Source organism: Planococcus citri, chromosome 1 (assembly GCF_950023065.1).
Source record: "Planococcus citri chromosome 1, ihPlaCitr1.1, whole genome shotgun sequence".
Classification (NCBI taxonomy): domain Eukaryota; kingdom Metazoa; phylum Arthropoda; class Insecta; order Hemiptera; family Pseudococcidae; genus Planococcus; species Planococcus citri.
Window position 1 is genome coordinate 41457442 of NC_088677.1, and position 27684 is coordinate 41485125.

The 27684-nt window shown below is 33.4% G+C and overlaps 6 protein-coding genes across 13 annotated transcripts; 3 read left to right on the plus strand and 3 right to left on the minus strand.

Annotated features, from left to right (window-relative positions):
* Positions 1 to 1640: 1640 nt before the first annotated feature.
* On the minus strand, positions 1641 to 4492 carry LOC135831977 (minor histocompatibility antigen H13). The gene is made up of 8 exons (XM_065344885.1): positions 4040 to 4492; positions 3857 to 3955; positions 3677 to 3759; positions 3425 to 3599; positions 3167 to 3350; positions 2976 to 3096; positions 2702 to 2890; positions 1641 to 2629 (listed from the first exon to the last, which is right to left on the minus strand). The coding sequence occupies exons 1-8, from the start codon at positions 4241 to 4243 to the stop codon at positions 2452 to 2454; spliced, it is 1233 nt and encodes a 410-aa protein (XP_065200957.1). The 5' UTR covers positions 4244 to 4492; the 3' UTR covers positions 1641 to 2451.
* Positions 4493 to 5573: 1081 nt separating this feature from the next.
* On the plus strand, positions 5574 to 9629 carry LOC135834770 (uncharacterized protein K02A2.6-like). The gene has a single exon (XM_065348742.1). It carries the CDS (start codon positions 5574 to 5576, stop codon positions 9627 to 9629), a length of 4056 nt encoding a protein of 1351 aa, XP_065204814.1.
* A 1990-nt stretch (positions 9630 to 11619) lies between these two features.
* LOC135831979 (U1 small nuclear ribonucleoprotein C-like) lies at positions 11620 to 12507 on the plus strand. The gene has a single exon (XM_065344886.1). It carries the CDS (start codon positions 11875 to 11877, stop codon positions 12373 to 12375), a length of 501 nt encoding a protein of 166 aa, XP_065200958.1. The 5' UTR covers positions 11620 to 11874; the 3' UTR covers positions 12376 to 12507.
* Positions 12508 to 12554: 47 nt separating this feature from the next.
* On the minus strand, positions 12555 to 17180 carry LOC135831976 (ATP-dependent RNA helicase DHX30-like). 2 transcript variants are annotated; one of them, XM_065344884.1, is made up of 17 exons: positions 17057 to 17180; positions 16697 to 16774; positions 16394 to 16617; positions 16163 to 16288; positions 16020 to 16083; positions 15827 to 15947; positions 15518 to 15728; positions 15332 to 15446; positions 15002 to 15228; positions 14565 to 14926; positions 14273 to 14471; positions 13992 to 14197; positions 13694 to 13923; positions 13428 to 13629; positions 13165 to 13342; positions 13021 to 13094; positions 12555 to 12942 (listed from the first exon to the last, which is right to left on the minus strand). In XM_065344884.1, the coding sequence occupies exons 2-17, from the start codon at positions 16707 to 16709 to the stop codon at positions 12795 to 12797; spliced, it is 2700 nt and encodes an 899-aa protein (XP_065200956.1). In that variant the 5' UTR covers positions 16710 to 16774; positions 17057 to 17180; the 3' UTR covers positions 12555 to 12794. The 2 variants fall into 2 exon arrangements, with proteins under 2 accessions (XP_065200956.1, XP_065200955.1); XM_065344883.1 differs by having other exon boundaries at positions 16857 to 17120.
* A 1468-nt stretch (positions 17181 to 18648) lies between these two features.
* Positions 18649 to 24653, plus strand: LOC135831984 (transcription factor HNF-4 homolog). 5 transcript variants are annotated; one of them, XM_065344902.1, is made up of 10 exons: positions 18649 to 18792; positions 18875 to 18956; positions 20598 to 20898; positions 21184 to 21412; positions 21513 to 21607; positions 21805 to 21932; positions 22008 to 22142; positions 22257 to 22377; positions 22524 to 22661; positions 23162 to 24653. In XM_065344902.1, exons 3-10 carry the CDS (start codon positions 20832 to 20834, stop codon positions 23437 to 23439), a joined length of 1191 nt encoding a protein of 396 aa, XP_065200974.1. In that variant the 5' UTR covers positions 18649 to 18792; positions 18875 to 18956; positions 20598 to 20831; the 3' UTR covers positions 23440 to 24653. The 5 variants fall into 5 exon arrangements, with proteins under 5 accessions (XP_065200974.1, XP_065200973.1, XP_065200972.1 ...); XM_065344901.1 differs by having other exon boundaries at positions 18875 to 18924; XM_065344904.1 differs by adding an exon at positions 20978 to 21111 and having other exon boundaries at positions 18673 to 18924.
* LOC135831983 (uncharacterized) lies at positions 23944 to 27578 on the minus strand. Of its 3 annotated transcripts, XR_010556261.1 has the most exons (5): positions 27313 to 27578; positions 27110 to 27251; positions 26912 to 27041; positions 25713 to 26835; positions 23944 to 25353 (listed from the first exon to the last, which is right to left on the minus strand). XR_010556261.1 is itself a non-coding variant. In XM_065344898.1 (3 exons), exons 1-3 carry the CDS (start codon positions 25731 to 25733, stop codon positions 24206 to 24208), a joined length of 1086 nt encoding a protein of 361 aa, XP_065200970.1. In that variant the 5' UTR covers positions 25734 to 25974; the 3' UTR covers positions 23944 to 24205. The 3 variants fall into 3 exon arrangements, 2 of the variants coding, with proteins under 2 accessions (XP_065200970.1, XP_065200969.1); XM_065344898.1 differs by lacking the exons at positions 26912 to 27041; positions 27110 to 27251; positions 27313 to 27578 and having other exon boundaries at positions 23944 to 24214; positions 24298 to 25353; positions 25713 to 25974; XM_065344897.1 differs by lacking the exons at positions 26912 to 27041; positions 27110 to 27251; positions 27313 to 27578 and having other exon boundaries at positions 25713 to 25977.
* Between the last annotated feature and the right edge of the window lie 106 nt (positions 27579 to 27684).

The window sequence follows — 27684 nt, forward strand, 5'->3', positions numbered from 1 at the left end:
AAAAAATCCCAAAAAATTTATTTTAATCCATGCCTCAAGAGCACTCTTTTTCTCAAGGAACATAGGAAATTATAGTGAAAACAATTTTTTACATGTTTTCAGTATAATAACCTCAAAAGTAGGTATCGTTTTTACTATAAAAACCTAAAACATCACATGCGTTCTTGTTTCACTGCGGCGCATTTTGATTTTTGAACTCGGGAAGCATTTTTATGGAACGCAACTCCCGCAACAAATCATTTCAGATACCTACCTACGTATTTCAAGTTTTCAGAATTACCTATTACGTTGAAGAAAAAAATCTGTTTCCACAAGGTAAGTATGCTTTCCTCTCTTAATTTCCATTAGAAAAATGGTGCTTTTGGGGACAGATTGAAATCAATCTTTGAAGTGAAATTTTCAAGATCATATTTTTTTGTCAATAAAATTAATCAAATTAGGTATTGGGGCTTTCACGAGAAAATTCAAACTTTCAAAATAAGGGTTACCCTACTTGATTTATATCTTTCTTTCTAAAAATTCACTGGAATTGATTTATTAGTACCTAATAAATAATTTTCCATTTTTAAAAGAAAGAAAATACGTGAATTCGTAATCAGTAATCTTATAATCTTGAATACTAGATAATTGATTTTAGGTAGGTACACATAATACTCGTAGTAAAGTGATTCTTTGTTTCCAGTTATGATAATTGTATGTACATTAGCACTCCTCGGATAATCCTTTTCCGAAAAATCCTAGGGTATGGGCTTAAAAATTCCCTTTAAAATGCTTTAAAACGTAAAAATATTTTCTAACAATGTGGACGTTGTTTCACGGAAAAAATCATCTACGATTTGAATGATCTTGTAAGGTACCCAAAAGTAATAGATACCCACTATTGAGAATTCGCACACAAAATTGCAAAATAGTGTGTTTCATTTTATTTTAATAATATATACATATAATTTGAAAAAGAAACAAAAACGCAAGCTTCCTTGCCTTTTGAAATGTTTTTGGTGGAGGGAAGAGTTTTTTAAATCCTTGAAAATTTGATTTTTCGAAAACTGCCTTTATTTTTACCCAGATTTTCTTTAGAAAATGATGTGGAAAAAACGTCGAAAAAATGAAAAATTGGTCAATTACAGTTCCTACCTATTGTAGTACAAAAACTTGAAATTAAATGAAATATACCCTAAAAACATGAAAAATTCCCTTAAAAACGCCTGACCATGTTTTTTATACTCTTATTTTAGAGGTATGTAGATGCAAAAAAAAAAAAAAAAAAATGCTTCAACGAATAAGGCTCATTTTACTGGAATCATAAATCGTAGAGATGATTGGAAAATTCCCTATACTATATGCACACAAAAACATGCTGTAGCATAAAAATACGAGCCCTGTACATTAGTACATACACATACACAACAAAGAAATCTTGAATTCTACCCTCATTATCATAATAGCATAAGTTAACTTCATTTCTAGAAAACACAAACATTAAAATTCAAGCAAACAGTTAGATCTGTCTCAATGACAATAACTGACGATTCGAATAAATCTGTTCCACATGAAAATCAAGTTCACAATGCTGAAAGAGATCTCGAAGTGAAAAATTCTTCACCTTAAATTCGGCAGTTATAACAAAATAATCTGAACAGTTAAAAATCACAATTTTATTAACTTCCGAAGTACAGGCCGGCATCGGAAGAGCTCGCGTACAGAATATTTATAGGTAAAGTTACCTAGTAAATGAAAACGCTTAAAATAATTATGATTTGTTTCAAGTTGCCCGAGACAACGTGGCGACGCGTTGATAAATTCAATTTTAGCAGCTTAAAAGCATCGATTAAGTCATTGATGACAATACAAAAAATGCTAAATACACATATGTAACAGTCTTGGAAAAATTAATCTAAAAAATTCATACCTCGTCAAATTATACAGTTGACTTCATGAGAAATTTCAACATTTTTATAAAGGTAACATTACAATTCAATACATTCATCAATCAAAATACACATAAACGATTTTCCAATTAAAATTAAATATAATTCAAACGATAAAATAAGCATACTCAGGAACAGAGATATCAAATTTAAACTTTTGTGATTAGATGGAAGCTATTTGAAAAATGGAAGTTTTTATCAAGCACATTCGACTTGACACGAAAAGAAGCACAAAATACTTTACACAAAATAAAGTGAACAAAACAAAACAAAAGGTAATTATAGAAACAAAATTACAAATAAAATACAAAATGTAATAAATATTTACAAAAAATGAAACAACACTTAACATAACCGAAAACAATCTTTTTCTTCTTAAGAAATTCGTTCATGCTCCAGTGTCCGATTATACCGTCAAATCATGTCTTCGCGGAAGCACTTCAACCAAACTGAACATTGATTTTAAGAGATATTTGTCGATAGATAACCAGCATCAGTTATTGTCATACATTCAAAAACGTAATTATTTTTTCTTTTTGTCTTTCGGGGATACAGAATTTTGAGATTTCTTTTTAGAAACATTGTTCGAAGCATTTTTCACTTCAGGAGCCTGTGAATTTGATTTACTATCTCCTTGGTTTTTATTCTTCTTTTCCTTGCCAGTTTTTTCATTTTCAGGTTGCTTCGGTAAATCCTCATATCTGTAAATTGATACGTTTGATATTTTGCCACGAACTTCTCATATTAACAAAATGGTAAATTGATTTATTTACTTGAACAACGCTGAGATATCGCCATTAATTAATGCAATCAGGGTAGGAATACCAAGACAAGCGGGCACCAGATACAGTAAAGCCGGTTGAGCATGTTTGAACATATGCATTACAAAAATTGTAACTGACAGTCCCAATACGTAAGCGAAAAATGAAGCATTAAAGTACGTATTTCTTTTTCGATTCAAGCTAAAAGAATAAATTCAAACGTTTAATATTTTATTGCGAGTAGGTACCTACTACCTACTCAATATCAAGATTATTTTGCACTCACCTATGATCAAAACGTAACAACAAAGCGATGAAAATTCCAGGTACAACAATATCTCCGAGACCTAACATGGCAAAATTACTAGCAGAGATTCCGTTTTCTAGAAAATCTTGAGGGAAGACCACTGCAAAAATAACACAATACTCGTAAGATATTTTTGACTGCAGTGCGCGCATTAAGAATAAAATACTAACACTTGATAGGAGCTTCAAAAGATTTGGCCACCGTTACCATAACGTCCGTGTAAAATACCCAAAATATATCGTAAATGAATAATCCTCCCAATAAGATACATCCTGTAGACATGTTATTCAATAACAGCATTTCAACGCCGTTTATGGCGAACGCGATTCCAAAAAGATTATTAGCGATCCAATGCTAAAAATATAAAAACGTCACGCATTAGTTTCACATTTCGAAGAAGGAAATTGGTTACAATTTATAAAAATTACCTTTTGTATCAAATACCATAATCCTAGAAGACTACAAAACACTAAACAAATCACATCATGTGTAGTGAATGAATAATCAATACTATTAACTCGTGTTCTGCCAGTCCCCTTGGTGAACTTGAGACGATAAGATACGTTTTCAATTGATCCCGGTATCAATTTTGCAATCAGTGGACTAAAAGTATAACGTTGTGATAAAATACGCAGAAGTAAGGAGAAATCGAACAAGCATGTAACACGTCATATAATTACCTCAATAAATGACATAAAGCGAACACTCCCAAACAATAAAAGTAAGCAGTAATAATACGATTCAAATCTTCTTTCGAGAATACCTGAAACGAAAAATTGAAAGAAAAAATCAAACAATGGCGATTTTTCAATGCATACGTATAATTTTCTTCTGATTGATATATCACTGATCGTATGTACTTTGAAAATGGTATACAACACAAGTAATGTCCCACTAGCCAAGAACGGAAACATAGCAGCATCGGAGTAACTCATCTTATCAGAAGCTTGTCCAGTTGTCTACGTTACGAAAAATCATAAAATGAATAAGAATATAGGTAGAAAAACTAACATACAAACATAAAGAACATGAATTTGTATTACCTTTTCTTTCTGAAGTTTTACTTTATGGAACTTGACCGATCTTACAGCACCGAAAAATACAGGAAATACAGCCATCACTACTAAACTTCCATATGCAACAGCCATTCCTTCCATCGTCGCCGGAGTTTTTTTGCCGACAGTTTCCGTAGCATTTTGAGTAGCATTAGACACAGCTTCTTTAACAATTTCTCCCAAGTCTGCCATGGCTAATTCGAATTAATAAAATGACTCAATTATTGAAGAAACAAGATACTTTACTCCATGCTGAGGAAATATACGGATGTATTGATGATCACTTCACTGACTTCACAATCACACAACTTGTCCAAAAATACAAATTTCTAGCTTACACGTACACAAACGTCATCGGCTGGTATCGGCAACTCCACATATCGCAAATTTGGAAATTTTTCGCGTGGATAATTTTCCAAGTCTATAATGTGAAAAAGGTATGTAACGTCATACGTGAGCTCTCTCAATACCACCTATAGTAAAAGGCCTGAGCGCTGAATTCTTATCAGCTCTGACGTCACCACAAGTAGATGACTCGATTGTGTTTACTAAAGTTCTAGATTAGGGAAGTATACGCATACGCCATTTTGGTTCGACACAACGGATGTAAACAACATCAGAGCGTATGTATGTATACAATCTTACGAGTAAAAAATGCAATTTTTTCGATTGTTCGCGGGTTCAGGTGAATTTTTAAGTAGTTTCAAGCTAAAGACAATGAAATTTCCTATCGATTGATGTTAAATTTTTGTTATTTCGCGAAAAATTGACGATTTTATGAATACTTCTATTACCCGATTTTTTCATACTATATGTGTCAATTTTAAACTAAAAATACTCAAAATCTTCAGTGAACACACAGGTATTTTAATATATCAAAATGTTCGTAATTTCATCGTCTTTAAAATGGGCGTTTATCGAAAGCTTTACATGCAACCGTTCAAAAGTTGTAGAAGTTTAAAGTTGCGAAAACAATGCAAAAACCAACCGCGGATGGTAAGTATTGAACTTTGAACTAGAATTACTCAAAATTTTCAACGAACACATAGGTATATTAATACAGCAAAACGTTCGTTATTTTATCCTTTTTAAAATGGGTCTTTACCGAAAGCTCTACCTTCTACCGTTCAAAAATTCTTGAAGATCAAAGTTGCGGAAAGTGTTCAAATTGTGTTATCACTGTTATCAGTCACTTAGTGTTGATTGTAGAACATTTTCCGCAACTTTGATCTTCAAGAATTTTTGAACGGTAGAAGGTAGAGCTTTCGGTAAAGACCCATTTTAAAAAAGATAAAATAACGAACGTTTTGCTGTATTAATATACCTATGTGTTTGTAGTGTTTTAACGTTGGTAACACTGCGAGTTTTTCGAATTAACGTTCGTGTATTATGAACACGTTATTGACGATTATGTTTTATTATATTTTAATTAATCGAAGTATGTATTTTAAATGAAATGTAAAATACAACGTTTGTTGGTGAATCCAGTTTATTCGCATTTACGTAAATCCAGAACATTATAATGGCGCAGTCGGCAGATAACGCCCCAGTGCGAGCATTCGACGTACATTCGACTTCAGCTTCATCAGAGTGGCTCCGATGGAAGCGAGCAGTAGATCTTTACCTGATAGCTAAGAATATTACATCCGATGATCAGAAACAAGCTACAATTCTCAGTTTAGGCGGTATGGACCTGCAAGACATATTCTACGCAATTCCGAATCACGATGTCGTACCTCAAGGTAAAACAAAATATAGCCATACCATTGACCTGCTCGACCAATTCTTCGTGCCAAAATTCAACAGTAATTATGAACGACACGTTTTACGTCAATGTAAGCAACAGCCAGGTGAAAGTACCGAAATGTTTATCAATAGACTACGTCGACAAGCCGCAAAATGTGAATTTGATAACGTAGACGCAGCAATATGTGAACAAGTTATAGATGGTTGCACTGACCCGAACTTACGTGAGAAATATTTAAGTCAAGATGTTCTTACAGTTTCGTATATTCTAAAGAAAGCCAAAAGTCGAGAAGCAGTCACGTCACAGATGTCAGCATATCATCTACCCCAACCCCAAGCCCAAGCTGTAGCTGAAGAAGCTAGTTCAACGAGCACGATCAATCGAATACACACTCCTAGGGTTCGTACATCAAATCGCCAATATGCTAGTCAGAACACAAACGCTAGTCAGAATGCTTGTTATCGATGTGGAGCTACCACCCATACAGCTCAAGATGAAAAATGTCCGGCAAAGGACAAAGAGTGCAATTATTGTCATAAAATTGGGCATTTCAAGTCGGCATGTCGTAAAAGGAGTTATAACGCAAGTAAAAGAACAAGTGGTTCCGCGATTAATACAACAAAATCAGTTAATTTAGTTGAACAAAAAGACAACGAGAACGAATCCTCCGATGATGATAACTACGTGTTCACAGTTACCTCAAAAGTGAGAAAAAATGAATTTCACTGTGACGTAGGAGGAGTGGTGCAAGGATTTATCATTGACTCCGGTGCGGATGATAATTTAATTCCGAAAGAAGACTGGAATATTTTAAAATCGAAACATATAAAAGTGATTTCACAAACACCGGCATCCGAAACTGATAAGAAACTTATCGCTTACGCTCAGACTTCACCACTCAAGATCGCGGGTACATTCGTTGCTAAAATTTCATATGGAGATAGTTCGTGCAATGCCAAATTTGTTGTTATTGAAAATGAAGGTGCAACAGCCCTGCTCGGTAGAGACACACTCATGCAACTCAACGTAATAAAGCTCATGGCACCAGTCAATTTTATTCAGAGTGATAACGTTATCAGTGAAACTCGTCCAGTATTTCAAGGTATCGGTAAATTAAAGAACTATGAGGTGGAGCTGAAAATAAATGATGCAGTGCAACCCAAACGACAAAAACTTCGACCAATTCCGGTGAATTTACAACATAAAGTGGATGCTGAACTAGACAACCTGCTAAAAAACGACATCATCGAACCTGTCAACGAACCATCAACTTGGGTTTCAAATATTGTTATTTCTTTACGTGGTGATAAAACACGCATTTGCGTTGATATGCGTGATGCGAATGAAGCCATCGAAACACAACATTATCCGTTCCCAACCATGGATGATATCCGGCCAAAGATCCGTAAAGCTAAAGTGTTCGCTAAACTAGACATGAATTGCGCATATAACCAATTCGTGATGAAGAAGAAGTTTCGACACATTTCTACGTTTATCACCCATAGGGGTTTATTCCGATACACTCGACTATTTTTCGGCATTACATCAGCTCCAAACGAATTCCAAAGTGTACTTGAACGAATTCTTAGGAGGAAACGTGCGGTTAATTTTCTAGACGATATTTTCCTGTTTGCTACTAATCCAGAAGAACTCCGAGCACTTCTCATCGAAGTGCTGGATCTGCTTGAGTCAAATGGTCTTACTCTGAACTATAAAAAATGTGTTTTTTTTGCCACAGAGATTGATTTTATTGGATATCGAATCACATGTCAAGGTATTTTAATACAACCTGATAAAATCTTAAAGATCGAAAATTTCAGAGCTCCAGTAACGAAAGACGAATTACATAGTTTCCTCGGACTTATTAACTTCGTTGCTAAATTCATACCGATGTACAGTGAGAAAACCGAACCACTCCGAAAACTTCTGAGAAAAAACGCAAAGTTCGAATGGGGAAAAGACCAGATTCGAGCATTCAATACCCTAAAAGAAGCGTTGGTAAATATTACGTGTTTGCACCATTTCAACACAGATCTTGAAACGCACCTTTATTGTGATGCCGGACCTAATGCTCTTGGTGCAGTATTAGTTCAAATATCCAACGGAGAACCACGACCTATCGAATTTGCCAGCAAGAGCCTAACGGAGGTTGAAAAACGTTATTCTCAATTGGAGAAAGAAGCATATGCCCTGGTATGGGGTGTGGAACGATTTCAGTTTTATCTTCTCGGAAAACGCTTTAAATTAATCACAGACAACCAGCCAGTCAAATTTCTGTTCGCGCCTGGTAAATTTCAACAAAACTCACGAATTCAACGATGGAGTTTAAGACTACAGACGTTCGATTACGAGCTTGTACACAAAAGTGGAAAAAACAACATCGCCGATCCATTATCTCGATTAATTATCAACACGCCATCATCATCAACTGATCGAGTAGAGTCTCAAATCTTACACATCGCTAAAATCAACGCACCTAAAGCCATACCATTACAGAAAATTATAGACGAATCTATCGTGGATGAGGAGTTAAAATTGGTCATTGCATGTATTCAAGCAGGAGCTACGGACAGTCTTCCTATGGCATATCGAGCTGTTGCAAATGAGTTGGCAGTATGGAATGGCATGGTATTACGAGGCGATCGCTTGGTTATTCCAACAACATTGCGAAAAGATGTAGTTAAATTGGCTCACGAAGGACATCCGGGAATTGTTAAAACCAAGGAAAGATTACGTACAAAAGTTTGGTGGCCAAACATGCACAAAGATGCCGAATCAGCTGTAAAACTCTGTGTCGCATGCCAAGCAGTATCCTCTACCCTCCCAACCGAACCAATGACACGTAGAACGTTGCCGGAAGCTCCATGGGAGCAACTTTCATACGATTTTCTCGGCCCTCTTCCCTCCGGAGATTATATATTCGCCATTATCGATAATTATTCTCGGTTCTACGAAATAAAAATCACGAAGAGTATTAACTCTAAATTTATCATCGCTAGTTTTCAAGAAATTTTCGCTCGCTATGGAATACCATTAATAATAATCAGCGATAACGCACCTCAAAATAAATCAGATGAACTTTTGGAATTCTACTCGCTTCATGGTGTTCAACCTCACTTCAGCATTCCATTTTGGCCACAGAGTAATGGTGAAATCGAACGACAGAACAGATCACTGGTGAAAATACTCAAAACGGCACAAATAGAACAACGGGACTGGCGAGAAGAACTGTATAAATTCCTGTTAATGCAACGTACAACTCCTAATGCGACAACGGGTATATCTCCGGCAGATATGTTGTTCAAATACTCTCCCAGAGATAAAATACCTAGTATTCGTCAGAAGCTGATGCTAGATTCGGATGTTAGAGATCGCGATAATTTGAATAAGTTCAAAGGGAAACTATATGCTGATTCTCATCGAGGTGCAGAGTCTAGAGAGCCGTTCATCGAAGGCACCAAAGTACTGGTTAAAAGTACAGACACTGGTAAGCTGACGTCAACCTTCGACCCTAATCCAGGCACAGTCAAAGAGTCACAGGGTAGTAAAGTGACTGTTGAGAAAGATGGAAGATTATATGTTCGAAATAGCGCACATCTACGAGAATTTCATCAGCCAACCGAGGAGGATGAACCGATACCAAACGATCACAGAAGCGTCGACATTTCTCAGACACCGGAACGCGTTTCCCTTTCTGCCAAAGCAATCGCCGGTACAACACGATCACCGGAACCTGCCATAGTTTCAGCCAGACCTCGGAGACAAATTAATCCTCCGAAGAAGCTTAATGATTATGTCGTGAACTCAATTAAAAAAGGGGGAAGATTGTAGTGTTTTAACGTTGGTAACACTGCGAGTTTTTCGAATTAACGTTCGTGTATTATGAACACGTTATTGACGATTATGTTTTATTATATTTTAATTAATCGAAGTATGTATTTTAAATGAAATGTAAAATACAACGTTTGTTGGTGAATCCAGTTTATTCGCATTTACGTAAATCCAGAACATTATAGTGTTCGTTGAAAATTTTGAGTAATTCTAGTTCAAAGTTCAATACTTACCATCCGCGGTTGGTTTTTGCATTGTTTTCGCAACTTTAAACTTCTACAACTTTTGAACGGTTGCATGTAGAGCTTTCGATAAACACTCATTTTAAAGACGAAGAAATTACGAACATTTTGCTATATTAAAATACCTGTGTGTTCACTGAAGATTTCGAGTATTTTTAGTTTAAAGTTGACACATATAGTATGAAAAAATCGGATAATATAAGTATTCAGAAAATCGTCAATTTTGCGCGAAATAACAAAAATTTAACATCAATCGATAGGAAATTTCATTGTCTTTAGCTGGAAACTACTTAAAAATTCACCCGAACCCGCGAACAATCGAAAAAATTGCATTTTTTACACCTAAGATTGTATGCGTACATACGTTCTAATGTTGTTTACATCCGTTGTGTCGAACCAAAATGGCGTATGCGTATACTTCCCTAATCTAGAACTTTAGTGTTTACCATTTGAATTTTAACGTATGTTTAAATGGCGAATTCGTGAAATTGAGTAAAACTTTCGTTAAAAAAGTTATTTAAATTATGAAATTCAATTAATATTTGTCATAAAATGTGTTCTAGTAATGTGGTACTGATGTTTTCAATTACAGATGGTGTTGGTTTATTTGATTTGTGTACAAAAATGAATTTTTTGCGACTCCTTTGTGTTGTGTAATTTGAATGAATAGTGATGTAAACTGTAGATTAAAATGAAAATTAATGTGTACTAGTGTGTTGTACCGGAATGATGTTGTAATGAAATAAGTAGTTAGTGAACAATGCAATCGCATCAAGTTGGAGAAAAATCTACAATACATTTTAATTTTCAAATCTACTTCTTAGACCAGCCATGCTAAAGCTGCTATGATGGATAATGGATATTAAACAAGAAATCATCAGTATCTCAAACTAATTGAAGCAGCTTTAAATTCCAAAATACTTAGGATGGATTTCAACAGGCATAAATACAATGTTTGCAAAGAATTTCGAGAGAAATCTCCGTCATGTATGCAATGTTTGGTGATCGTTTTGTATACCTTAGTCTTTGAGTTGGAGATTATGTTCGCCTATATTCGGTAATATTTACAATAATTTGTATGTGTTGTACTTCTTTGCTATATTCCTTATTGTCAGCTGTCATCCTCCAGAGTTTTTCTTGATATTCTTTTAGAAATTAGATCATAAAGGAGTGTATAGTTCTCATCTTTAATGATAAAAACAGTGTTGATTATGAGCTTATATTTACTTATTTTTCCATTCAAATCATTCCCTCTTGATCTCAAATTGATTATTAAGTATCAGAATGTGATTCAAAACGCAAAATAAAATGTTCTCAGTATTTATTTCGTTCTAGTGCATTAATATTTCATTCATTTCTATAGCGTTATCGGAGTACATACTATCTATTAGTGATGACGTCACAAAATAGCGCTCAGGCCTTTTACTATAGGTGGTATTGGCTCTCTCACTAAACTCTTCATCTGCTGAAGTGAGTCGACCTTTTTTTAATTTTATTTTCATCATTGTTCGCTTTCGGCAAAAGTTCTTACAAAACCATCAAAGTAAATATAAACACAAATTATATTTTTCCAATTATGAATGAAATTTGTTGCATTATGCGAAAACAAAATATTGTTCACAAATTAATTCACAAATCCTATCTAGTTCACAATTTAGACCCATTCTTTCTTCTGTTTTGCTTTGCTTCGCCCAACCTCGATGTATGAATGAGTATGAAGATGCATGTTGTTTACTTTTTTTTTTTGAAATCCAGAGAGAGAGAGAGAGAAACCGAGTTCGGGCAGAATTTGGTGATAAACAAATCTTATCGATATCGAATATGAATATTCTAGTATAATTTTAATTTTAATTGTCTATTTCGTACTGATGCTAGAAATGGAAATTGTGATTTGAATAAACTTTAACCATAATCGGTGGTACTTGAAGTACTGTATTCATATCAGCCGATATCACTTGATCAATAATCTCATCAAGCTCAAGTTTCACCTTTGAAAATTCGCGATGCCAAAGTATTACTGCGATTATTGCGATACATATCTTACTCATGACTCGCCATCTGTTCGTAAAACCCACTGTCAAGGAAGAAAACATAAAGATAATGTCAAGTTCTACTATCAGAAATGGATGGAAGATCAGGCCCAACAACTAATTGATGCTACAACTGCTTTATATAAAGCAGGTAAGATAGCGGCGAATCCGTTTTCGAATCAAAAAGGGGTTGCGATTCCTCCTCCGGCATCGTTAGCAGTTCCTCCGGGGTTACCTCCGATGCCTCCAATGGGAATGCCACCGGGAATGCCTCAAGCTATGATGGCACCACCGCTCCCTGGTATGCCACCTCCTGGTGTTGGAATGATGGTTCCACCAATACCTCAGGTTGTGCGTTCTGGACCAGTACCTCCGATGATGATGCCAATTCCACCACCAATGGGGCAAATGGCACAAATGCGAAATCCTTTGTTGACGAATCCTCAAATGAGTATGATGCCGGCAACAAAGTAAACACTTACAAGTATTTTGTCTCATCACATTCTTGTATAGTAACTTGAGTCATGTTTCTTTTTGAATTTGTTATATATCTGTGCATTTTACCTTTAAAATAGAACCCTGTATTTATTAAAACATTTCATAATACCTTCTCGTAATTTTCTATCATGTTCGAGTACGAATAAAGTATAAAGTTACTCTAAATGATTTGTTTACTTCGTTAGATTGCAACAAGTAATAATAATCACATTGAAGTCGGAAAATTATGAAAGATACGTAACACAGCGATGTTGTGAATGACAGTAAGTACATTCATCAGTTTAATTCTCCGGCTCGACGCTCGACGCTGAAGAATATCGATAGATGTGAATTTAGTAAAACATAAACATTTACCATGAAATGTTAAATTATCATCACTACACGAATTTAGTTCATCACATCAATGTACTTAAAACATTTCGAAGTTTTTTTCTGAAATCTTGAATCAATTCCAACTCTGGACTTTTGGCATTGTAGAAATGGATAAAGAAGTCAGCAGATCTCCAGGTTAAATCACGCAAATGTAGCAAAGCATTGAACGCCCTGTGTCACAGAACAATGTGTAAAATAAAAATACGTTCCTGCAATAAGCACAGAAAGTTTTACGTTATCAAAACTTACTCTGTCTTTGCAGAAATTTGTAATCCAATATTTGGATATGCTACAGTAACCGATTCTGGAATTTCCGAATTATACTGAAAATTGAAAACGAAATGATGCATACAAGAGACCTCAAAATAAATTATTTTACACAATTTCACTTACAATTTGCGGTATGTAAGGACAAAAAATGAGAACAGCAATCGCAGAAACTGGAGCGGTATCATATACTCTGAGAAATCCATCAGTTGTATTCATATTATAAAAGGTTAAAAACGGCGAAGAAAGTTGTGGATTTTTGAAATTCACGCTATCGCTGGAAATCTGCACTTTGAGTCCTTCCCTATTCGAACAAAAGAAGACCAGTAACAGAAAATAGAGTAACGATAACCAATTAAAATGGCAAAATTGTAACAACAAAACCGTACAGAGTAGTCAAATAATGATTAACTTTTCCGTTAGCAAAGTATGGTTTGGAGTTCACAGCCAATTTAGCGGTACTGGCCAGAAAAATAGGAGCGATAAAATTGAGGGTATTCTCGTTTTCTTCTTCAGTTTCCAAATTCACTACTTCTTCAGCTTTTATTAAATGAGCCGTTTGTAGATAATTCGCGTTGAGTTTCAAAATACCTGCGTGAAAAAAAAAGTTTGTACGTTGAAATCCGAATACATAATTTAAAAAGATCATCCTTACGTTCGAAATTTTCCATTGATTTATTGTTTAATCCGTATTGATTAGACGACGAAATAAATTTGTCAGTCCGTTTTTTCCATTCTTGATAAAAATTATACACAGCAATGTTATCATTAGTTGAATGGTATTCAGATAATACTAAACGTCTTTTGCTACTCCGTACATTGACATCGAAGAACGTAGCATCTCCGTTGAGGAACGAGGTGATTAATAACATTGGGTCAACACAGCTACAAAAAAAACGTGTAATAAATACAAGAGTACATATATGAAATTATAACATTAAAACAGAACATACTCGAAAAATACAGAATACACCAACGCAACAGATAGCGCAGGATGTAAAGCAAACGTAGAAATTCGTTTTCCCAACATGGTTAAATTTTCTTCAGCATCGAGTACATTAATTCCTTGAAGGTAGGTGACAGCCTCAGCAACAGAATTACTTGGAGGAGGTTCGGGAAATTTGCAAAGCGTATTCCATGGTCGATCGCTCCTGTAAGTCTGAGTGAGACATTAAAATTGAATTTGGACCTTTTATTATCTATTTACTTTTTTTTTCTAAACGAAATTTTGTACTTTTAAGGAAACAATCAATTTTTCTAAAGGAGTACGCATCACTTCTGCGATGGGATATTGTTCAAATGAGTCATACTTTTCTTTGGAATACAAACGGTAACATTCGCCTTCTTTTATTCTTCCCGCACGTCCCTTTCTTTGATCAGCAACCGCTTTTGACACCCAAGTATTAGTTAATCCAGAAATACCATTATAATTTCTATAATCAAAGCAATCGATAAAATAATCATTGTAACAATTAGAAAAGCAGGTAAACAAATTTTATCAAAAAAACAAAAATGCTCAAACTTACCCTGTTTCTTTAACGATGCCAGAGTCAATTACATAAACCACATCGGGAATGGTTATACTAGATTCTGCTATATTTGTAGCTAAAATTACTTTTCGCTTCCCAGCCGAAGGAGGGTGAAATATCAATTGCTGTTGCTCAATTTTCAATTTTGAATGAGCAACGACTACAAGTAAATCTTGATTTTCTTGCAGTACAGCTTGCATTTTTGAAATGTCGGACCATCCAGGTAAGAAAACCAAAATAGCACCAGGTCCTTTGTTACAATGGATCCAATTGACTACATCTAAAATAAGGTTATCATCAATATCCACAGCATCCCATTCGTAGCAATCGTTTTGAAAATAGGTGTTTGTCATAATATCCTGAGGAAAAGTTTAAATGGGGAATAAATACACACTACGTAAGTAAATAAATATACATAACCATAATATCCTTACATTAATATAAAATGTATCCACATTATACATTAGTCCAGGAACCGATATTAAAGGACAGTTGTTGAAATATTTTTGAAATATCTCTGGATTTATAGTAGCACTCATTATAATGACGCGAATATCATTATTTCTTTCGATTAATTCTTTCAATAAAAGTAGCAATAAATCTATGTTCATATCTCGTTCGTGAGCTTCATCAACAATAACATGAGATACTCCGTTTAAATCTAAAATAATTTAAGAAAAAATAAAATAAAATTCTAGATACAGTTACAATATCCATGTACCTACATGTGAGAATATAATTTTTACACTGAAGAAAATGTGTACCTGGATCGATTAACATCCGCTGAAGCAGAATTCCCGTTGAAACGAATACGACTGAACCAGGTTTATTAGGATAATTCACGTTGAATCTGACATGATACCCAATACTTTGTCCAAGCTGAAAAAAAAACAAATACAATAGCAGATGCTTTTTTTTAAAAAAAAAATCATTTTCTGCATTAAACTCACCAATTCATCTCTTTCGAATGCAATTCTACTAGCTAAAGAAGTAGCACTAATACGTCTTGGCTGTGTTACCACAATATTACACTCAGTTCCCTTATTTTGCTCAATATAATGATTGAAAATTATTTGAGGAACTCTCGTGGTTTTTCCTGATCCGGTATGACCCTTGATTACAACAACTTGATTTTTCGTAACGGTATCTATAATTTCATCTCTAGAAAAACAGACATAATGATGAATTCACATTTTAAACTACCTACATTATTATGTATACAAAAAACAACAACAACAAATGCAAACACGCATAATTACTTCAACAAATCAATAGGAAGAGGTGACACAGGTGGGATTTCTTGGAACTTATTGTACAAAATTTTGTTACGCAATTGTAATTCGTCTTCACAAATGTTGAAATTTTTAGGAACGCAATCATCTGGAAATTTAAAAAAAAATCGATAAAATAAATTCTAATTTAAGTCAAGAAAAAGTCTTTGAAATAATTTACCATCAAAGCATATTTTCATTTCTTCGTGTCTTCCAGCAATTTCTTCAAATAACGGATTTATTTCCTAAATGAAAACGTGAATAAAAAGTGCTAAATATATAAATTTTATCAAAGCTAAAAACTGAATTAAAATTCAATATTACCTCATTAAATTCATTTGTTAACTCTTTGATCGAGTTGATGAAGGTAGCATCTAAATCTAAATTCACAAAAGGATCTAGCTCAGTAACCAATAAAGGTCTCCCATCTTCTCCAACTTTATCTTGGCTCTGTAACACACAGAATCAATTAGGTACATGCAATTACCAGTTGGAGGCGACCAACGCTACGTTTACGCGTGTTTAGTTTGAATATGTATTGTGTAGACAGATTACTTTAAGCCATTCAAGAGCGAGATATGATGCAACTCGAGCTGCTTCAGTTTTTTTCGATTCTTCAGCGTAAAATTCCTTCTGTATAGGCCAGTTTACAGCGATGTTACATGCCCACAACCCGTTATTACTTTTGGAAAACTTTTTAGTCAACTTAAAAGAAGGATTTTTATAATAATTCGCAACTTGAACGTAAAAATTTTCCAAAACGACGGTAGTAGTTCTAGCTGCAATGAAAAAAGATTATGTTATTTATTGTTCAAGTAAAGTTGGTTCATATAAGTAAAACAAGTATCTAGCACTTACCAGGATTATTCATTTCAAAAGAAAATCTAGGACTGCTGCAAAAACACTTTTGGGAGATAGCTAAAGATCTGCTGCTACCTGAAACGATCACCATAAGAACTCGAATCATTATTTATTGATGATAATTACCGAAAGAAATGGAAGTGAATGAAAAAATTACAAGGAGAAAGAGCAGTCGGCGATCCATTGCACAAAAACAATTTAGTTGTGCGAAAACATTTGTAAGAAATTAAATTTTGACGACGTAAAAAGCATTTAATCATTAGCATCATCGTGGTAGAAAAAAATATGTTTCATGAATCTCAGATTTTTCATCTTACTTTGCACGGTAGATTAATGAAAACTCAAAATTTTACTTACATGATGAAATTTACATTAATGGAAACATTTTTGAATTTAAAATTTTTTATCTTATCAGTGGAGTGAGGGAATGGGAAAATGAAAATATTTTGAAATTTGAAGAAAGAAAACGCAAGGCCGCTGTCGGCGCATGAAACGTTCCTGTTATCGTTTCCGTTGATTACTTTTTATTTTTTTTATTTTTTTTTCAGAATTTTAAATAATAAAAATAAAAATTTAAAACAACATTTAAATAAAATATTAATAAATTATAAAAATAAATGATAATAAGGTTGATTAATGTATTAATTCCTTAATAATAATTTTATTATTAGTAAAACTTACTCAAATCAAATCATTCTCAATTTGCAATTTCTCATCATCAACTCAGAACGATTCTATCTCAAATTTACATTTTTCATTTTTGAAGGTGTAAAAGTAAAAATAGTAGGTAAGTACAGTACATACATGCTCTTGAAAATTGAAATAATTGGCATTTGGCAAGTACTTATATGTATGTATGTACATGTGTGCATCTGCATTACATCTATACACAATGTGAATTGTGATGTGCTGAAAATGTGAAGAAGAAAACTGGAAATCTTTAGATACCTACTTAATACTTACTTAGAAATGAAAATAAAATGATGAAGGATGAAGGTTTGTTTGTGGATGGAATTGGAACAATTAAATAAGCACATCATGAAATATCAAATCGAAAATGCACGTTGTATGCACCTCATTCATTTGAATGGAAAAACATTAAATTAAAAAATGAACAAAATAGAGCAAAATAAAATTCATCCTTAAATTGATATTTTTTTCAATATGGGTGTTTTTTTCCATTAATTAATCTGAAAAAATTGAAAAGAAATTGCATTTTAATTTTAAGATGGAAAATATTTCAAAGTGGCTGGTTCGTTTGGGGAGAATTTGAACTTCATTTTCAGGCCAAGTAAGATTTCTTTCCTTCCTTCGACCCCGGAGATCGAAATTTCAAAATTCATCAATAATTTCTTTATCATTTTTGCAAAAATGACATCAAATTCAAACTGCAAAAAATACAAGACATTCATTCTCTGCCTCCATCTGAATTGTATAATTTTAAATGGTTGGGAGTTCAATTCCTACGGGAGGATACTCAATCATTTCAAAATAAAATCAATTTCGTACTAGTATAAATAGTTTTTGTCCTCTTTCTCTGCAATCGCAGCATAACATTATTTTTTCCCTTTGAGACACTCTCACGTTGTGAAATACTTACCTATTTTTTTCTGACTATAAAATGAAATTCTGAATCGGAATGAAAGTTTTCAACTGACACTTCATTGGTAGGAAGCTATCAATACAAAAACTCTGTCAAAACGGAGCCATATTTTTTGAAAAAAAACCTACATTACTCAATTTCTTTTACGCTAAGATCAAAAAATCATTAATAAAGATACGAGTATTAGTCACTTCTAATTTTCTGTGTAAATAAAATAATAAGGACAAGTACCTATTAGTAATAATTGAACAAGTCTTCTCTGAACCGAAAGGCGAGATAAGAAATGGACTTTGCTCCGCGCCAACAGCGCACTGGTTATGGTTACTCATCTAGATATAATCGTAAACATTTTCTTTTATTTAAAAAAAGATTTGAATCATTTCTTATTATCATATCTTCATTAGTTATTATTTCGTGTCTTTTTTGGTGATCCGAATCATTGTATTCCGATGCTTTTGTTCTCACAGTAACAGTACCGAACTGTTTATTGGTAGGCAATTTTGTAACTGCAAATAGGTATTACTTTATGTGCATAGAAATGAGTGGTGTTATAGCGATGTTATTTTTTCAAGCTTACGATTAGAAGAATAAGTCGTCGAAATATACGGATATACCTACGTAGGTATGTATTAAAGCAGTATCAATACCTAATAGGTACTATTATATTTACTCAAATGTTGATTAATTTTGCTTTTGGACATATTTCACACTCATCTGCATGTCAGAGAACACAATGATTTCTTGCATAATATTAACCGTAGGCACGTGTAATCTATCGTATTTTTATCAAAAAAAAAAATTGTAATCCAAGATGAGGTTTTCAATTGCAATCCACTCTGTATACAAATATTAAGTACATACTACATAGCATTGCGCCTGAGTGTGAGATTCCAGACGTTAATGATTTTGCATAACCTATCCCCGTGAAACCTCCGCAAAAATAATTGTTGCACTGGCTTGACTTCACTGACTGGAAATTGTATTATTGCAAAAACATCAATAGAAAGTTATTATATTATTAGTATGATTATGGGCATGGGCTTATACCACAGGTTATCGCATTTGGCGTTAGTTTTTGGGAATTCAAAAATTTTTGGCCATGGGATAAATCAGACAGGTCACTTTTTTAAACTCTTGTGTTACGGCGTTTTAAAGTATCAAAATGCTCTAATTTTGTAGTGAATTTGAATTTCATAAAAGTAATGACTGGAAATATATCATACGACATCCCACAAACACAACTCGAGGCATAATAGGAAATAAATGAAGAGGTGCGCAAATTACGAGTTAAAAAGTCACTCATTCGTGAAAAAATCAAGCAAAAAACCAAAAAATAAGCGTTTTACAACAACTTGAATTCAATGAAAATCGATATCATGTTGAAATTTTCTTCATTTTGCCTCAGATTTGGTCTTCGGCTCATTTCTCTCCCCTCCTCTATTTTTTAAAGGCCATTTTTACTACAAAAAATCAAATTTTTTCAAAACCCAAATGGACTACATTTTTTTACTTCTCAGTGTGAATTTAATTTGATCCTAAACTCATTTTTGAAAATTGTTGACTTGTCATTTGTTTTATCATCATTCGAAAATATTTCATATTTCAAGTTAGAAGCAATACTTTTGGACGATTGTTAAGAAAGATCACACTTTTTAGGAAATTATGTTGCATGTTGCATAGATAGATAAATTTAATTCAAGAACCATTTTAAGACATGTGTGAAATTTATTACAAAACCATGGGAAAAGTTTCCAACGATTCACGAAAATTATTTAAAATAAAAAACTTGAATCAAAGAAAAGTAGTTGGTCATAACAGAGGGTAACCTGGTAAACGTAGTAGGTACAAGAACATGGGTATGAGTAAAGAATTGCATATAGTGAATCTTAATTCTTTCATTATTACCGACTTTTGAAACATTAATAAGTGGGTACCTACATGAATAAATGAGTAGATTAATGAAGAAAAATTAATTGAAATCATTTTTTTCTAAAAGCGATGAAACAGATCTAAGTGAGAGAAGAACAGTAGGTAGAGGTACTAAGGAGGTAATTAGGTTCTACACAACATAATATGTGCATGCATCTATCAGCCAATACGAGTATGAAATGAATATAACGTACAATAGGCTTTACCTAGATTCTACTTCAAGGGAAGTTTTTCAACTTTTTATCGCAAGTTTACAAATACGTAGAGGGAATCCATTAATCACGCTCTTATTTGGTGTTGTTGTTGCTGCTACTCATATTTACGCAAAAATACTTTATCATAGATCGTCTGGCATTGATTATTTAGGTGTTTGAATGGGACTTTGCAGTACATCCCCATCAACCTGGTGCCTCCTCCCACTTCAAAGGAAAGTTCCATATTATTTGATTCTCCGCATAAATCATTAGAAACAGTTTCATTTGCGTTCAACGTGAACTGGTTAACCTAACCTGTTGGTAGCGCGGAAGATTTTCAGCAATCCTGCTCATGAACTTTCATTATAGACAAAAAACGTCACAATAGTGCAAGTGCGATTTTAAAATGGACAATTTTCAAGACGATTATGTATCTTCAACTTATGGATCGGAAACTGTGTACTTGAATAATGGTAAGTCGAATTAAACATTAATAAGCGCGTTATTATGTAGATATATACGAGTGCGAAAATATACCAACTATCTATGTAGGTACCGGGTTTAAAATAATACACGTAAAGACAAACGTTTTTTGTAAAATATTATGCATTGTGCACAAAAATGATGAGATGAAAACTCCAAAATTCCAGATCATAGTAATTACGTATTATTTTATTACAAAAAAGGTAAACACAAATATTACGTATTTATCTACGTATATTTTTTACCAATTAATATGACGTGATTTGGTTTCCCAGACTCGAACAGAATTAATCACAGCATGCTATTATATACTCCGCAAATGATTCGTAGTGGTAATTCAACGACAAGCATAGCAATGTCGAATAACAATACTGCGGTTATCCCTGCAATATGTTCTGTGTGTGGTGATAGAGCAACCGGCAAACATTATGGTGCAGCATCTTGCGACGGATGTAAAGGATTTTTCAGAAGATCTATTCGAAAAAATCAAAAATATGTGTGCCGGTAATGTTTTTACTCCCATGTTTACATTTTATGAAAATAATCAGTTTTCGAATATAAAATGTAGATGACGATAAATTACACCTCATTTTTTTCCCACTAGATTTCAAGGAAATTGTGCAATAGATAAAGTGAAACGTAATCAATGCAGACGCTGTAGGTTACGGAAATGTCATGCCGTTGGCATGAAAAAAGAAGGTGGGTAGCTAATACATATGTTTAGGTAGGTAAGTAGGTACTACGAAATACATATGTAATATGTATAAATACATACACACATATTATACATAAGAGTAGGTACCTACTATTTATTACCTATATGCACGTACGCTTTTCAAATACAATTATCGAAATTTCGCTACGTATTCTGAAAAGAAAAAATTTTCGTGTTACAGCTGTGCAAAGTGAAAGAGATAAAATTAGTCGTAAGGGATTGGCTGAAAAATCTAGTTTTCCAAGTGAACTTTTCTTGACAACTTTATTAAGCGCGGAAATGATTTTCAAAGATGAAGATACTATGAAGGTATGTAAATGAAAGGTACAAGTACCTACCTAACATATAACTTTTCAAGTGAAAATTTTCTTTTTTCCAATGTAGTTCAGTTTTGACTGGTCAAAAAATGAAATCGCAAGCATTCAAGACATTCGCGAATCAGTTAAACAACAATTATTACGTCTTGACGAATGGTCCAAACAAGTGTCCGCATTTTCTGAACTCACAATAAATGACCGGGTAAGCAAAGTGATCTTTGATCTTTCCAGTAGTTGATTAATCCTTTTTCAATACCTATAAGATATCTAGACCCAGGTGCCTAATTTATAACGAATTTTGGTTTATACTTGTTAGATTGCTTTGTTGCGAGCTCACGCTGGAGATCATTTGCTGTTAGGATTAGCTCGACGTTCGTTATATTTGAAAGATATGTTGATTTTAGCAAACAATCGTATTCTTACTAGACCAAGAAGTGGTAAGTTCAATTCAATGTAGACTATAATCTTCATAAGTAAAGTCTAAAATAATATGTGAATCGGCACCCAATGTAATACCTACCTATTAAAGGTAGGCGTTGATTTGTTAGTACGTACATACAAAAATATTCATTTTATTTTACAGAAAACTCAGATCAATCAGAATTTGATATGAACAGTATCAGTGTTAGAGTAATGGATGAATTAGTTAAACCATTTACCGATGTGCAAATAGACGACAATGAATTTGCTTGCTTGAAAGCAATTGTTTTCTTTGATCCAAGTAAGATCATACCTACTTACATAATGTACTAGTCAATTTATATTTTAGTAGGTACCTATACTTACTTACACCATGCAAATAAGCACATTCAGTCTACTTATTTATCTAAAAACTTTTTACTTAGAATTGATAATATTTCATATATCTTTCTCTCGTGTTCTTAAATGGGTATGATAATTTGATACCCAACCTACAGGGTGCCCAGAAATATCGTGAACCCCTAACGAAGTTTTCTGCTAAATATTTCGGTTGGTCACAGTGAATTATAATAATGATAGCACATGATTGGTTGTTAGACTGAGATGATAACATTCCACCAATCATACGCATCTATTTCACGTTGCCAACCTATATTTTTAATGAAAAACTTTCTTTGGGGTGGGGTTCACGATATTTCTGGGCACCTTGTATAAGTACCTAGGTAGGTAATGGTACTACAAAATGTTTAATGAAATCCGAGTAGTTATATCTAATAAATTCAAGTTTATACTTATTTTCAGATGCTAAAGGATTGAGTAACAATGAGCATATTAAATACCTTCGTCACCAAATTTACAATTATTTGGAAGACTATATTAATAATCAACATTTGGAAGCAAGAGGTCGATTAGGAGAATTATTGCTGACATTACCACCTCTCCAATCCATATCGGAACAGATGATCGGACAAATTCATTACGCTAAAATGTTTGGCTACGTTCAAGTTGACACATTGCTGCAAGAATGGTTGTTAGGAGGTACTCAGTACCCTACTGTTTTTGATATCTTGAAAAATTAAGGCATATCGCCGATTTTGTGGTTGAAAAAAAATTATGAAGACTGTAAGTTGATACTTGAAATGCCATACTTATAGATATTCATTTTTTGAAAAAAAATTTTAAATCGGTTTCTGAGATGACCTATAAGTACCTATGTTTATATTGTTTATGTTGAATAATTGTTAAGCTATATGTGTTTTAAGTTGGTAAGTATCTAATCAATGTGAGTCTTTAGTAATGCCTACCAAGTTCATAAATATCTGACTTTGATCATTTATTGTAAATATTTAACCCTTTTTCAATTTTATACTTTCATTCAGCCAGCCTATATTTTACTATGTATTGTATACTTGCGTTAAAAAGTTGAATGCTTCGTCGCCTTAAATAAACATTCAATTAATCTTTAACATAATATCATTATCTTCAAATTTTTTTCCAATCTGAGTCATCGCATACCTAATTAAAAGGTTCAACATCATTGAAAATACAAAGAACCAATTAATCATTGAAGAAATGAAGAGAGATTAAACGCTAAAAAAATTATTTATTAATCAAATATGACAAAAACAAATCAAAATTTAATTTTAAAAAATCTTATTACATCAAGTAGGTACCTATTGCTCAAGTAAAAAATGTTTTTAAAAATTCTATTCGTCGCCTATAATTCGCTTAGACAGACGCGCTGATAAAAACTAATCAAATTTACAACGATCCAATTCCATAAACATCAATGGAATTATTGTCATTTTTCGAAGATGCAATCATAAATGATAGTTTTCTTCGATATTAGAAAACCTGTGAACATAATTGGGCAATGGTTTACGAAACAAAGAATTCACAGACATGTTCACCCAGTAAGATGTAATTGGCTTTCTTACCAATGAATCAGTGGTATCATATTTCGGACGTTTTTTCACAGGACTGCGTATCTCAAAATCATATTCTTCATCGTTTGACTGCGACACTTTGAATTTTTTATTGCCCCAATCCCATGCGGTAGTAATAGTTCGAGGTATACTGTGTATCGCATTCTTCATTCGTTTAATAAATTTGACTAATAAACATCTAGGCGGACTATTAGGAATCGTCAAATCCAATTCTCCTCGTTCATCAATTTCTTCTATCACTTCCATCGTGGCCGTTGGAGTACCATAGATCGTAATATTTCCCTCCGAATCAGTCGTTTTGGCTAATTCAAAAGTAACTCTGCGATTCTTCAGAACTTTTTTGGATATTCGTTTCGAAAAACTCGATATTATTCCAGGAGGCGTATGTTTTTTAGCAGAAATTACAATTACAGGAGAGGAAAATGTCTCAGGACTTTCATACGTGCTAAATTCTGAACTCGGAGTACACAGATTTTCGATATTTCTAGATGTTTCGTCTTGGGCGAGCGGTATAGTTTGTTTCTCTTCTTCATTCAAAGGCGTGCTGCTTTTAATAATACTACTCAGTAACATTCTATACGATACATTCAATTGAGGCGAAAATACTGATTGCTTTGATTCGACGAGTATACGATTCACCTCTATAACCAATGTTTTCTGATCGCTTTTAGCATCCGACGTTAGTTTTCTTAAATTTTCAGTATGTTTAAATTTATACACAGGAACTAACTTTTTACGTACGTTTTCTAAGGAATTCATGTGTACAGAACCATCGTACGACTTTTTCGCTTCGTTGAAGGCCCTTTTTCGGCTTGGCTTGTTTAAAAGCTCGACAGCGTTGCTAAAGTTGTCATTCATGAAACGATGATCCATAAATGGTTGACATCTGGCGTGTAAATCATGGATGGAATGTATATTTCGGCAGCATTTCTTGCACATAATTGGTAATTTATCGAGCAAATAAGCATATTCTTTATGTTCAAGTCGCTCGTGTTCTTTTTGATGAGTAGAACAACATAACATTTTCCCACACACTCTGCATCGTCCCTAAAACATGAACATCAAAACACTTCTAGAAACAAATACATAAATTTAGTCATTTCATTACGTCTGGGAAAATTCTCAATTCAAACTTTTTCAAGAGGAAACCCAAAGTTTGAATATAGGCTATACGTGGGAAAATTATCTTGTTTCAGCTTGGATCCAAAAACTTCCCACCTGTTTATCATTTGAACATAATTCGAAAATTTGATTGATGGTTTTCAGAAAATTCTTAAATCAAGTTACTACCTACGTATAATGAAACTTTTATGAATAAATAATACGTGGGCCGCCAAGCTTTTTGTAATTGTAATTATGCATCCAACTTTTAAGATAAGTAATAGATATGAATTGAGTGAACTCACTTGGTTAGTAAAAAAATTCATGTCCGTTAACTTGACTTTTTAATTCACAACAGGTATGCAACTATTCGTAAATTTGATAATCAAATATCGCACACGGCACAGAACATCTATCAATATTAAACAGCACTGAGATCCGTAAAAAAGCAGAAAGAAACTTGTTGGTATTAGATAATCTAAATACGTTTGTGTTTGATTTCTCGTTGAAACCAGCAGCGAGTACCTATACTCCTATACTAAAACTACCTACATTAAAAGAAAGAAAAACTCACATGCTCTAACTTTGGCTTACTTCTTTTTAAAGTAAAATCAAACGTATACATATGAAAATACATACAAAATTTTAAAAAAAAAATTGAAAATGAACACTTATATAATTCAGTTTAATATTATTCCATTAAAAAATTCACATTTAAAAGTTATACAATAAAACATATTATTGATTTAAATAGGTACTTGAAATAAAGTATGAACATCATATAAGCGTAGACTAACATTTCTAGAACAATAAGCCGGCGAAATACAAATTTAATTTTATCATTTTCAAGTTGACACCTAGCTTAATTTTATTCTATAGTTTATTTGTAGTTTTCCCATTCACAAAATTGCTATACCTATTCGAGAATACAATTAAGTACCTACAAACACCAATTTCATAAAAATAGTTCTCAACGTCGACGTCTATGAATAGAACCTCAAAAAATAATGATATACAAGTATGCAAACAAAACTGTAACATGGTTTGCCTATCTTCCAATATTTCAAATTCAGGAACGACGAGACAGTTCGCGGTTCCAGTAAATTTACCTTTACCCGATGACAACTTATACAAAATTTCAGCTAAAATAGGTTTTTAAAAAACATTTCAATAAATTAAACAAAGAATTCCGCGATATTTTACTTATATTATTTCCGTGTTCTCAACTTTCCTTTTCTTGTGACTAGTGATCATTGCAGTAGCAGCAATTGCACTTGTTCCTTCCTTTAACCATCCATCAAGAATTTCCTGTGTTTTTTTACCGCTTTCATAGATACACATTTCAGATCTGTCCAATTTTTTCACCGTCTGTTCGGAAGCTGCATTCAAGGCCCAATCCATTACCATTCTGAATCGCTTACGAAAGGTCTACAAGAAATAATCGCTTGTTAATATTAAATGCAAATATTTTGAATATCATCCAATGTATAATATCATTTCAAACTTGAATAAGAATCCGCTTAATTTCGTCTGACTCTCGGTGCTTTGTTTTGATCAGATATTCGCCCAAAATATAATAATATCTACACAGTGATTTCAAATCGACGGCTGTGGCATCCGCCTGTAGAATATCTCTAAAAAACGAATCGTAGTAGAAAGTTCGAATCACATAACGGAAACAATGATATTAATCAATGCTTACCTATAAGCTTTCTTGTACGCTTTTGGCAAATCAATACCGACGAGTCGAGGATAGGATACAAAAGCACTGGCAACCCAATATGGTAATTCTAATGTTGTGTTGGCATTTACTCTATCAGTCGTGTTCCCAGGTTCTAGAAATCCTGTAAAAGGCAACCGATTTAGAAAATAACCGACATAAAAATAGGCAATGTTTTGACTAACCAACGTAATTTTCTTCTTTGAAGAATGTACAGGAAAGTGTTTCCTCCGAAGCAAGCAAACTCTCAATTGAGAAGTAGTGTCGACTACCATACTTTGAAGTGGGCATTTCAAGTTTCTGTATACTATGAATTATATGAAACACGACAGTAACACCAACTACTTAGCTTTTATAATGATTTTATAAGGCATTTCTTCAATTATCTGCGGTATATCTGCAATAATAATTATATTACAATATTATAAATTACTACAACTTGAATGCCGCCAAATTTAGTACGCAAGTCGCAAACACTGATAGTGATATCACAAAACAGTGATAAGAGTGAGACTTGTTTATTTTTGTACTTCAATTTGTGTAGCACACTCTAGAAT